This window comes from Pelmatolapia mariae, linkage group LG16_19 (assembly GCF_036321145.2).
Source record: "Pelmatolapia mariae isolate MD_Pm_ZW linkage group LG16_19, Pm_UMD_F_2, whole genome shotgun sequence".
NCBI classification, from domain to species: Eukaryota; Metazoa; Chordata; class Actinopteri; order Cichliformes; family Cichlidae; genus Pelmatolapia; species Pelmatolapia mariae.
In genome coordinates, this window is record NC_086241.1 from 37,105,252 (window position 1) to 37,119,194 (window position 13,943).

At 41.9% G+C, this 13,943-nt stretch overlaps 1 protein-coding gene across 1 annotated transcript; it reads right to left on the bottom strand.

Annotated features, from left to right (window-relative positions):
• Window positions 1–5,376: 5,376 nt before the first annotated feature.
• On the bottom strand, window positions 5,377–11,936 carry LOC134644566 (trace amine-associated receptor 13c-like). Its single transcript, XM_063497655.1, has 4 exons — window positions 11,409–11,936; window positions 6,734–6,747; window positions 6,359–6,544; window positions 5,377–6,193 (listed from the first exon to the last, which is right to left on the bottom strand). Exons 1-4 carry the CDS (start codon window positions 11,934–11,936, stop codon window positions 5,377–5,379), a joined length of 1,545 nt encoding a protein of 514 aa, XP_063353725.1.
• Window positions 11,937–13,943: the final 2,007 nt, after the last annotated feature.

Genomic DNA, 13,943 nt, shown 5'->3' on the forward strand with positions numbered 1-13,943 from the left:
CTTGTGGTAGACGCGTGTACCTGAGTTGCTGACCCTTATACGTAAATGAAAAGATGTCCGTCAGTGACTCGTGTAAAGGGAGACAGAAAAACGCTTTAGCAAGCTCGATGCACGTCAACCACTTCTGGTCCGTTGTTATTTTTAGTTTAGTTACTGTGTTTACTTTAGTTACTGTGTCGAAGTTTGGGGGAATACATATGAGAATACTATAAAACCTCTAAACTTATTACAGAAGAAAGTGATACAAATGATTCATAACGTTAAATATAGAGAACATACAAATAAATTATTTATAAAATCGAAATTATTAAAATTAGGAGATTTAGTGAAACTACGGACACTATTAATTATGTTTAAGGCTAAAAATAATATTTTGCCTTTTAAGTTACAAAGAGTATTTTTAATGTGTTCGGGGGGAGAAGACAGCAGAAGGAAATTTTATTTTAAGCATCAGCTAGCTAGGACTACACAAAGATTAATGAGTCCAACGGTTAGGGGCATACGACTGTGGAACTCTCTTCATTATAATTTAAAGAATTGTATAAATTTACATTAAAAAGTGTTACATGTCTAAAACGATAAGTCAATATGAAGAATGTGAATGAAATTGGAGTTAATTGAAAAAGGATCCATTATTTTTTTGCCTCATTTATTTTATTTACTTTTCTTTTCTCCTTGTTACTATGTGGAGTGGCATATTCTGATTGTAAATTTGTTGTTTGGTTTGAGTTAGGACCGGAGATAAATGTCAATGTTAGTTTGTTCCTTGATTTTTGGTGCCCACTTGCAATATAAGTTGGATTGTAGGTAGGGGGCAGGTTTTAATAAGAATATTTTCTTCTTCCTGCTCCTTTTCACACATGGTTGCAGTGCTTTACTGATAGAAAGTGTGGTAGGTTTGTCTGAAAGAACTAACTGTGGAAACTGTCGTACCAAGTGTGAAATAAATAAATAAATGAAATGAAATGAAAATGAAATTGCCGTCAGCGCTGTATAGGGATTTGGAACGGGCACAGTGTCAGTACGGAGAATGGCCTTAATGGCCCTGAGGTCATGCACCATCTGTACTTCCCTGTCCCATGCTTCTCCACTAGCAAAATGAGTGTGTTCTAAAATGATTGTGAGGGCTCAAGCACTCCTACTTTCAGTAGCCCTTCAATGGTTTCTGCAATCCTCTCCTCTGCTTCTGGCTTGTGTCTGTACTGTGATCTCCAGATTGGTGCCTCAGACTTCAGCTGGAACAGCACGGGTGAACAGGTCGCCAGGCCCACGTCCGTGGGCCCCATCTCTCCCTACCATGTGTTCTCGAAATCTACTGATGTTCTAGTACCACTGCGTCATTTGAAAGACAGGTGATACGATATGTTTTGCATGTAGGTGCGTACCAAACATTTGGAATCTGTCTGGCCTGCCACCAAGCACTGTCCAATGCTTGCTTGGCCATTGACCCCATCTCCTTCGCCTGATGACCTTCATGGACCGCCATTGTGATATGGGGTGCCGAATCAGACCCCATTTTGTACCAAGGCAGTTGTTCGTCCGTAAATTTTACTGCTGCCGCGACCCCCTCTGTTGTGTGAACGTACATTCCAGGTCTGACGTTCAAGGTCAGACTGGAATTGTTCTCGGGAGATGTCATCATCGTCCCTATCGTAAAAGAGAGTGACGTGGTAAGAATCGCGGGGCGGGGAGTAGACAGCCAGACTCATGATCCAAGGCCTCCACAGCTGGTATTGTCCCAAAATGCCTTCCTCCACCAGCCGTCCCCAGTATATGTCGGCTGTAGGTTGTGCACAGTCTTGTACCAGGTATTGGTTTTTTGAGTACATCCCCAGGCACGGGAACTGTGTTCCTCTTGGAAGGGTAACAGTTAGTCCATCTGCAGAGCACATGATAGTAGCTCCCAGCTTAATGAGCAGATCCCTGCCCATCAGATTTACAGGCACTTGAGGAGACACCACATATCTGTGTTTCAAAGTCTGTTTCCCCAGCTTGGTCAGAGCTGGATCGGTTACTGGCAGAGTCATTTGAATCCCAGAGAAACCCACCACACTCACTGTGTGATTTGAGAGCATTGCGCTGCTTGGTGTAGCTTTCAGCGTTGAGTAAGTCGCTCCAGTGTCCACCAGGAAGGTCATCTCTGTGCCTTCCACGGTCATGGACAACATAGGATCTGCCATTCCTATGTTGTCTGGTCTCTCTGGGTCCCTTCAGTACTGCTCCTCCCCCCAGCCCCAGTCAGCCACTGGGTACTGAGTGACGGGCGCTGCGCCTGGATTTGAGGCCTGGTGTCCGCCCCTGTAGACTCCTCTGCCTCTGAAACCTCCACGTGCCTGGGGTCAATAGTCTTGTTCTTGTGGTCCCTGGCCGGCCCAGTGCAGTCCCGAGCCCAGTGTCCTTCACTGTGCCCGTTTCTCCACTCGGCCCACATACTGACCCTCTTTCCAGGGTTATTACTGGAAAGGCGCAGGGAGGAGGCGGGGCGCTGGGCAGCTGTGTGAGACAGGGATATGCTGTCAGTGTTACAAGTTCAGCAGTGACTCCCTTCTGTTCTTGCTTTTCAGGCTGTGGTCCAGCTTCTTCCACTTTGTCTTTCATCCAATGGGACACCCCCTGGCACATAATCATGAACTTGCAATACTGACCATGCTTCTCTTTCAGTGCCTTCCTTTCTGTTTTTGTTTTTCTGTTCACTGACCGACCCTGGACTTTCTCTTCTAACTCTTTCATTCTTCTTCAACATTTCCCACCTTCATCCTTGAAAACCAGATGCAAGGATACCCTGTCCTCTAAAGTTTTTTGTTGAACATCACATAATTTTTTCACTTCCTCTTCCATGCCTTTGCATTCCTTCTCTGCCTCTTTTGATGTTCCAGGACAAGCCATACGTATGGCCTTCTTTAATTGTTCCACTTGGTTCTTCAGTGGCTTATACCTCTTCTCTCCACTGGATGTCACACTTGAGCTGTCAGCCATTTTAAGTGTTCCACCCACCTTCACAAAATGGCTGCTTTCTGACTCCTCCCTATGGGTTCCCCCACGGCACTTCCCTCTTTGCTGTCAAAAGCGTGCTGGCTGCTCCAGCGCTCACTTCCACTTTTCTCTAACACCTACTCTGCGACCGCACACACGGTTGTCTCAGCTTTTCTTTACTTCTTTTTTTCCCCCCAGTTTTCTAAATAAACAACCAACTTCACTCACACACGACAACTCAAAACACTCCAAATCACTTAAAATTTGCTCTCGCACCACTATTTTAATTTAGGGTTAAAATTAAAAGCGGAAGTGAACCACACCCTCACAACTGCGTCTTCGACCTAAATAAAGAGAAAAATAAACCATATGCCTCAATTTTCTTCAATCTAAATAAAAGCGTCAAAATAATTCACACAATAGTTCGTTAATTAAATCATCACACAATTAGCAGTTGTCACGATTCTGGGTCGGTTTGACACAGCATTTTGAGTTCTTATGTTTTGGTTTATTTTTGAATGATCGACTGTCTTCTTTCTTTATTGATTATTATGATAAGCTATCTTTACATATCTGTACATGTTTAAAAATCAAATTAATAGAGTCAAAAGCGCCTCCTCCACTCCTCTATTGGGCTTATATGCAAATTGCATTGGATCCAGCTGATGTTCAATCTCTTCCATAATCAAACTTCTGATGATTTTCTGAAGACTTTCATCACAACTGAGGTGAGGGAAACAGGCCTGAAGTCACTTAGAACTTTTGGATGACTAGATTTAGGGACAGGAACTACAACTGCTTCTTTCCAAAGAGAGGGCACATGTTGTGTTTGCAAGGATTTATAAAAAAAATAACCTGAAATATAGGACTGAGTTCTTTAGCACAAGATTTAATTAGGTGGCCACTAATGTAATCAGGACCCTGGCTTTTGTTCACATTAAATATATGAAAGGCCTTTTGGACATGAGTTCAATGATAAAGTGCTGAGTATCTGTTTCTGTTTCTGTTTCTGTTTCAGTTCCAAAATATTCTTGCTAAAATCAGAGGAACTAAAATGAGCATAAAACATATTCAAAGTGCAAAATCTCTGTCTGAATTAAAACAATCTAAAATGATCTGACTGCTGCTCTGGGGATTTTGAAACCCTGCTGTGGTTTTCATACAAGTCCAGGCAGAGCCCAAATTTTTTGCAGCAAATTTGCTTTCTAGAAGGTTTTTGTAGCTCTATTTTGCTTTCAAGATCTTGACTTTCAGGTCTTTGGTGGCTGTGTGAAAGTCAGTAACAGCCCCCTCTTTAAAAGCCTGTCTCTTTTTCCGTAAACAGGATTTGATGCTTTTGATGACCCACGGCATATTGTTAGGGTACACTTTAACAAGCTTACGGGGTATAATCATGTCTTTACAATATAAGATATTAACAGTATCACATAAATAGCTTTGAAAGCTAAAAATTACATTACAGAAGCTCAATAAATCCAGACTGAATGTAAGTTTTGTGGTATGAGATTATAAAGATTAAAAAAGCAGTCCTTGAGGCAACAGAGCTAAAACAGATGTTAACACATTTTAGAGGATGCTTTCAGTTGCATGTCTAGTAAGTGGTCAGTATCTGTTTATTATCCATAGCCAGCATCATATCACCCACAGTCATTTAAATTGTTGCTGTGTCTCACCAACATGACTGGGCATCAATACAAAAGGTAAGTCTCATAAAGACAAGGTTTGATGTGTAATAATAGTCAAAAACTCCCATATACACACTCCTAAACCTTGTGGAAAGCCTTCCCATAGAGGTGAAGTTTATATACCTGGACCAACAACATATTTAACTTTATGGATTAAGAAAAAGGTGTCACTCAAGTTCATATATGTGTGTAAAATTGATAGTGAGCACAGACCGATGTAGAAGCCACATTTAAACCTTAAAATACTACAAAGTGACTTAAATTCCCTGAGGAAACACAGTGAGAAATGGAGGGATGCTGTTGAGCTCCAGGGAATGTTTGTTTTTTATGTTCTCATGTTATGGGGTCTGATATTAAGGTCAACAAATCAAACGTGTGAATTTCACTTGTAGAATAACTGAATAATGACTATTCATATATGTATTTATTTACTAAGACCAACATTTTTTGTCTCATCAGTAGACTGTAGATATAAATTAGAGTACCATGTAAAACTCTCAGAAATTGTTTGTGCATTCTAATTTGATTTTGATGGATTTACAATCATTTAAGTTGTGGACAAAACACAGAATTTTGTCATTGTGGACCAGAGGACTAGTACATTAATAATGGAAACAATGGAAACAAATCCATTTTATCAGAATTCTGGAATTGTACTTAGTGTAAATTAATCATAATTTATCTTTTTTCACCGTGTCAGTGATAACATCACTTTTCCCTATAGTATACTGGCCTCACTGGAGCCATGCCTAAATATCTTAAATGTCACAATGAGCTTAATAGATTTCAGAAACCAGGGGTAGCAAAAAGTGTAGATTAATGGGTTCAGACAAGAGTTAAAATAGAACAGCAAGAGCTCAAAAGGTACAGATCTAATATCAAAGAAACTATTCTGGCCTACCATTGAGGAACAGTAAAATGGGAAAAGACATATCAGAAAGGCAATAACAAGTACACCGAGAGTCCTGGCAGCTTTCAGCTCAGATTTCTTAGCATGCACCGTCTCTGACCCCTGGAGTCTGAGAGCAGTGATATGAGAGCGCATTGCCCGAGCCTGAGACACAGCCACCACAAATACTCTTAGATACAGAACTATGATGACAGTCACAGGGCCGACAAAGGTCAAAACAAAGTCAACAATTCCCACAAAGTAGTCAATGACAACTACACAATCACCAGAACAAGAATTATACCTCCCTGGCTGCTTGAAATTATCCTTCATGATAAGACTGTTATACAGAATTGAACAAGCCCAGCAAATACAAATACAGACTGAGACTCTTTTTATAGTAATTTTGGTGGGATAATGCAGCGGGTCACAAATGGCTACATAGCGGTCAGCTGATATGAGTACCATAGTTCCTACTGAAGCAGAAGTAGCAATGTAATCTAAACTGCTATACAAAGCACACATGTGGTCACCAAGAAACCAGCAGCCATCTAGGAGACTAATCTCAAAAGACATGATGAGGCCCACGAAGAAGTCTGAGACGGCCAGAGAGAGGAGGAGGAGGTTGGTTGGGGTGTGCAGCTGCCTGGATTAAAATAAAGCATTACATTGGTAATAGCATCTCTAGTATAACAGTTAAAACATTAAAACTATGAGGAAAAGACAAAAGCATCATATAAAAAGAAACTTCACAAGCAAAAATGATTTTTTTATCTCTAAAAAAAAGTCACTAATTTAAATAGGTCAGTACTTGAAGTGGGCGATGGAGATGATGACAAGTAGGTTCAGTACTGCAGTGAGCAGAGAGATAGATGATAGCAGGGTGTAAATACACACAGCCTCAATTTGTGGGCGCTTTTGCCGCACACAGGATGAGTTGAGGAGTTGTGGAAAGCAGAGTTCAGTTTCTTCCATTGTTAGAGAAAGACAAGTGAGGCTGTTGAGCACAAACAGCTTTGTGACCGAGCCCCTTTTTTCTCCTGTGCGTCACACTAATATCCGTCCTCCTATTTTTCCCATCTGACCTCATTCATTTTTGGATGTCGTGATTGCATAACATGGAAGTATAACTGCTTAGTTTTAAACTGGATCAAAAATGGCATTTTAATTGATTCATAAACCTTACCTGTCCAGGAAAACCTTGAGAAACACAAAAAGAGCCCAAGGTCTTAAGCTGGAACATTCCTCAGGAAAGCACCACACTTCAGCATATAGAACAGGATAGATCTGCTATCAATATCCTGGTGCTAGACACCACATGAATCCCAATGGTCACATGTCACTGAATGTCAGATCACAGCTACTTTGGAGGACCTTCATGATAATTAGATATTAGTCAGGGTGTGTGGCTGAAATTTTCTATCAGGCTCCTTAGTCTAGCTGGTATCCGCCCCTGGGCAGGGCCACATTCTCCTCCAAAGTTCCACACACCTGGAGCTGATTAAAGGCAATCAAGGCAGAGTGACTTAAGCCTCACACTGACGTTCATTCACCACCAGTTTGTCATCAACTCACGTTGGTAGCTGGCACCAACGTTTCAAGCTCTCTTTGTGATCAACCCTGCTAACCTTGTTTTCTTGTGCCACAGTTCCTGGACTCACCTTGACTTGAATCTCAAGCTTAAGCTTCTCTCTTGGACTCATAATACCTTACTCCCATCTTGGAAATCACTCTGTGCCTAACCTGCCTGCCCTCCTGCCACCGCAAACCATCAGGAACCTCTGGATCTCAGCTCACTCTGGATTTACGTTACCCCTCCCTCATCACTTACTCTCTTCACCTCGCAAACTTCTCTGATTGTTTTGGTTTACCGGCCACCTAAATATAATAAGACTTTTATTCACGAATTTGCTGACCTTCTTGGTTCAGTTATTTGTAAATATGACTGTGTGCTTATTATGGGTGATTTTAACATTCATATCTGCTGTAACGACGATCCGTTAGCCAAAGACTTCCTTGCATTAACGGACTCTTTTAATCTTGCCCAGTGGGTTAACCAACCAACCCACGCTAGGGGCGATACCCTCTATCTGGTTTTTTCATATGGCTTGGACATTAGCATTAAGGATATAAGAAATGTTGGGATTTCTGATCACTTTCCTGTTATCTTTGATGTTAACTTATGTACTTCTGAACTTCACCCTGATGCTCTCCTACGCCCTACACGTATAATTAATTCTGGAACTGTGGAGAATTTTTCAATGTCTTTTTCGAAACTTGCCTCCTCCATTCCTGACTGTTCCCTGGCTTCCACGGTCGATGACTTTGCTAGCACCTTTTTTTCCACATGCTCCTCCATCCTCAATACTGTTGCCCCTGTTAAAATGAAGCACCCTAGATCCTTTTCCCGATGCTGGCTAAATGATTCTACACATGCTTTGCGACGTGTGTGCCGCCGGGATGAGAGAAGATGGAAGAAAGATAGACTCCAGGTTTCTTACGATATCTTGCGTGCCAGCCGGTTGCAATTTCAACTTGCTGCTAAAATGGCCAAAGCTGCCTTCCTATCTAAAATTATTCTTACTCATGGTCACAACCCCCGATCCCTCCCTGGCGTGCTCTCCTTCTCTCTGTGAAATTTTTTTAACTCATTTTATTCGTAAAGTTTTACATCTTAAATCCATCTCCAGTTCCTCAAGGATCTGTCCTTGGCCCCCTGCTCTTCTCACTGTATATGCTCCCCTTAGGCGCAATCTTTGAGAAGTATAACATCGCACATCATTGTTATGCCGACGACATACAGATGTATTTCGAGCTAACTGATGATCCCTCTATGTCTTTGTACGGCTTTCGCGAGTGCATGCATGAGGTCAAAAATTGGCTCGCAGGTAACTCTCTTATTCTAAACGACAGGAAAACGGAAATTATCGTGTTTGACAGTAGAATCCCCCGTGGCCAACTCCGTGACGCCCTCGGTTCCTTTAACAGTTTCCTCACCGACACTGTTAGTGACCTGGGTGTATTTTTGGATAGCTCTTTTAAGTTCGATAAACAAGTGTCTTCTGTTGTTAAATCTTGTTTCCATCAATTGCGTCTTATTAGCAAGGCCAAGACATTATGTTCCACATAGGGACCTTGGAAAGGTTATCCACGCCTTTGTGACATCTAGGTTGGATTATTGCAACTCACTTTACTTCGTTCTTAACTCTACTCTCCTCCATAGACTCCAAATTGTTCAGAATGCAGCTGCTCGTCTCCTTACTGGTAGTGGGCGGCGTGTTTCTATTACCCCTGTCCTTGCTGATCTGCATTGACTTCCCGTTAAGTACCGTATTCAATTCAAAATCTTGCTGCTTACCTTCCGAATTATTAACAATATAGCGCCAAGCTACCTCATTGAGCTACTTAGATCATACACCCCTACTAGAGCATTAAGATCATCTTCCCAGTCACTCTTGGTACTGCCGAGAGCTCGGCTGAAGACTAGAGGTGACTGCGCATTTGCCTTGGCTGCACCCGATTTATGGAATAACCTCCCCATCGCTATACGCGAGTCTGATTCCATCCATTCCTTCAAATCGCGGTTAAAAACCCATTTATTTAGCCTCGCCTTTTCTACCAGTTAACGCTTGCTTGATAGTCAGCTTAACGCTTATTCTTATCTTCGGCTTATTCTTAATTACTTTTAATTCATTTTTAATTTTTTGACTGTTTTATCCTTTACACTTAGCTTTCTTTTATGCTTTTATATGCAATTCTTTTGCCTTCGTGTGTTTTAATGCCATTCAACCTGCTAGCACGTTTTGGTACCTTGCCATAGCCCTCATCCTTCCCTGTTACTTCATCTTACCCTCTTGCATGTTAAGCACTTTGGTACACCACTGGTTTTTAAATGTGCTATATAAATAAAGTTTTTTGTTTGTTGTTGTTGCAAGGAAGAAAAGTTATACAATATAATCACCATCTACAGAGCTCCTCTCCACTACATTGATGGGGAGGAGGTAGAAAGGGTAGAAAGCTTTAAGTTTCTCGGAGTCTACATCTTGGCTGACCTTACCTGTCCACAAACATCTCCCACCAGGTAGGGAAAGCACAACAAATACTGTACTTCCTCAGGAAACTACGTCAGGCCCAATTACTCCAGAGACTGGTACTCAACTTCTACCGCTCCACCATCGAGAGCCTTCTCACCTACTGCTACACACTCTGGTTCAACTGCTACGCAGTGGAGGATAAGAGGAAATTGCAGCGGGTGGTGAGGGCAGCAGAGCGGACAATCGGCACTTCACTAACCCCCCTCAGAGACATCTATACTGGCAGACTTCAGCAGAAAGCCAGTATCATCATCAAAGACCCCTCACACCCTGGACACTCACTTTTCCCCCCCCTTCCCTCTGGTAAACACTACAGGTCCATCAGGTTGAAGACAAACAGAAGTGTTTACCCACAGGCTGTCAAACATGCCCTACCTCCACCCTGATTGGAGGATAACTGCACTGCCAACGCTCATGGACATTACACCTTATTTATAAATCGTATTTCTATTTATACTTCAATGCAACCAACATCCCTACCTCTTTAAACTGTATTTATTATAACCTTATTTAGTATAGTTGCAACAGCCCCCCCTCCACACACACACACACACACTCAATGTGCAATATCACTGATCACACTGCACCTCTCAATGCACCTGCTAGTTAGATGGCATGTATGTGTATGTGTATATATATGTAAGCATTTATGTGGAAATATGTGTGTGTATGTATGTACACACGCATACATGTGTATATATACATATACGTATGTATGTATGTGTATGTTTGTATGGGTGTATCCGTATGTTTGCAGGTGTATGTATGACTTGTACATATCTTTCTTGTGTAAATGTAAATTTGTCTGTTATTGTGTAAATACTTAAGCTATTGTGTACTTCACACACATGGAGAAATGCCAAACAGCCTTTCATTGTTCTTGTAACAGTGACAATAAAAGCTATTCTATTCTATTCACTACCTAGCTAACTCCGCTGTCCTCTCTCCTCAGTGTGACTGCTTAACTGCCACAGTCCAGTCTGCATTTCTGGCCCAATTCCCCCTTTTAAATCCATGTCTACCTAGCCTGTTAACGAGGCCTTGCAATGTCATGTTCTGTGTTTTGTTGCCTTTGTCCCTGTCACACTTTGAAGATTTGAGTTTAACAAATAAACAATGTAAAACATTTCGCTGTCACTGTTCTGGGTTCCTGCACTTGAGTCAGTTCAATTCAATTTTATTTATATATCGCCAACTCACAACAGCAATCACCTTAAGGTGCATTATATTTTAAGGTAGACCCTACAATAATACATAGAGAGAAAAACCCAACAATCATATGACCCCCTATGAGCAAGCACTTTGGCGACAGTGGGAAGGAAAAACTCCCTTTTAACAGGAAGAAACCTCCGACAGAACCAGGCTCAGGGAGGGGCGGGGCCATCTGCTGTGATTGGTTGGGGTGAGAGAAGGAAAACAGGATAAAGACATGCTGTGGAAGAGAGACAGAGATTAATAACAAGTGTGATTCAGTGTAGAGAGGTCTATTAACACAAAGTGAGTAAAGACGAAATACTCAGTGCATCATGGGAATCCCCCGGCAGCCTACACCTATTGCAGCATAACTAAGGGAGGATTCAGGGTCACCTGGTCCAGCCCTAACTATATGCTTTACCAAAAAGGAAAGTTTGAAGCCTAATCTTAAAAGTAGAGATAGTGTCTGTCTCCTGAATCCAAGCTGGAAGCTGGTTACACAGAAGAGGGGCCTGAAAACTGAAGGCTCTTGTCCCGATTCGAAATATTGAGAAACAAAACAAAATTACAAACATTCCATGGGTTAATTCTGGGATTCCCCGAACCACGAGCTCTCGGTTCTCTCCGTCCGTATCCACCACGCCCTCTCTGCGAACGGCCGGTCCCCCAATTTCCCGTGGCTTGTCTCTGCCTTGGTGGGTTGTCGTGCCAACGGTCATCAGGATACAGGTTTGGATCAAGATCTGGCCAGTCAGGCATGGGATCTGGTTGGGGCCTCGCCACCATAGTAGTTTTGTTAGAATCTTTGACCTCTCTTTTCTTTGAGTTATGTTTTTCTCGAGCTTCATTCAGTTGTAGTTTTAACAGTTGCGCCTGTGCCTCCTCTAGGTCCTTCTTTCGTTTGTTCGCCTGGTCCTGCTCCAGCTCCAGCTCCAGCCTATGGACCACATGTCTCTCCCACTGAGTCGAGTCTGTAACTGCAAAATCAGGGTTTTTCTCTAAATCAGTTGTCACCTTCTCAGGCAGCCCCCAAAGCACCGCTGCACGAAACCACGCCCTGTGTTCTCCTTCCTGACCTGGGTGTATGCCCGTTCCTGTCATCCACTATTCTTTTGCTCTCTCTAAAAAGTCCCTTGGGGTGTATTTCGGGTCCCAAATTATCTTTGGTATGGCTCCAGAATTCAGGGTCAGGTACTTTTCTCTGACTGCATCGGCTAGTTGATTCTCCACTGTGTCACATGGTACATCATTCACGAGCTCCAGTTCCTCTTTGTTATGGACAGAGTCTGTATCTGTCCCTCTAGTTTCTTATTTTCCTGTTGCAAAACTTGCAGAGACTTTAGGATGCTCTTTACATCCTCTTTCACCTCCCTGTTGTCTTCCTGTTGCTTGAGAGGTTCAGTTTGCTTCACTTCCTCTTTCATACAACCGGATATTCCTTGGCACATGATCATCCATTTGCAACACTTACCGTGATTCTCTTTCAAAGTTTTCATCTCTGCTTTGGTTTATCTGTTCACTGACTGGCCCAGGGTGTCTTCCTGCAGCTGTTTCAGTTTCCTTTCACAGTTTTCCCCTTCATTGTTGAAAACCATGAACAAAGGCTCTCTGTCTTCCATTGTTCCTGGACAAGCCATATGGATGGCTCTCTTCAGCTGGTTCATTTGGTCCTTCAGTGGTTTATATGCCTTCTGTCCACTGGGTGTCGCACTTGAGCTGTCAGCCATGTTGTTTTCTGAAACTCACAAAATGGCTACTGTGTGTCCCCGCCAAGTTCCTCGACGACACTTACCTTTCACTTTCAGAAGCAGTGCAGCTGCTCCAAGAGGCACTTCCTCTTTTTTCACCCGCTCGGTGAACCAGCACAATAATCAACCCAGAAACTTTAATGCTGCATTCCCTTGTGAATGCACGAAACCAGCCACAATTATCACTAGCAACATGCACCAACTCTGAAAATAACTCACTATGGTTTCTCAGTGCTCAATTCAGCTGCACACAGTGTGCCACTGAGAAACGAAAATAAACTCAGTCAACCCAAAAAACTGAGCACCTCTGCAGCTCAGTTACTGAAACAATACACAAAGATCTCAAAACCAATGTCCTCTTTCTCAAACACAAAATCACTTAATGTACTTTCACCCACTCTTTTAGTGAGGTATAAGGCGTCACGGAAGTACGCCTACACACCAAGTGACAAAAGGTTCAACGTGTCTTTCACTTATTTCACAGAGAAGTAAAATGCCAAAGCCAATATTAAGTATTTCTCCGTAGAGGTAAATCTCAAAATGATTCACTTCACCTTCCTGTGTTAAATCAGCGCTCAATGTGAAATAATTAAACATGTCAATGTACTCGAAAAAGAGGAACAAAGCTGCCCCCCTTTTATCTGAATGTCAGGCCCCAGTTTGTCAACATTAATAAAGGAAAATTCTGAAATTGATTAGCAATAAACAACAATGTGTACATGAATATCCACTATTTCAAAGTCTAAATCAAAATCAGGCACTTCAGCAATTTAAATTGTTTTAGAAATCGATAAGAAACAATTGAACATACTCTTTTCTACAAAAAAGGGAAGTATGTCTCAAATTTTAAGTGCGCATTAGGCCTTCAAGAAAGTCCCAGAGAAAAAGGGAAGTGACCGCACCCAATGATACTTTTATGATTTCACTGAAAATATCACAGTTTAATCTATTTAGTTTTCTACATGCACAAAAATGGCCACTTAATAACAGTCAAAAATCACCCTCTTAAAAACAGTCTATGTATTTTATCAACAAACTGTTGCTTTGGTAACTATTTCACTCAGAAGGATTAGCTAGGCCTTGGAAGATAACTAGACAATTAGTCAGGAACTGGCCAAACTGTTCTTCACTTAAGTCTACAGATGTGGAATATTCATAATGTGCGTTCACTGTTTCACAGTAAATGAAAAAATCCGCATGAATCCCCTCAGGTACAGATGTGAATTCAACCTTCAAGGACGAAGCAATAAGGGCACCCTCCCACTCGAAAAAGGGGATGTTAGGATCGCCCATTAAATACTTATATTGCTCCAAACTCAAAAAAGTACTTAAATCTTCAACTATATTCTCTCAATGTCCT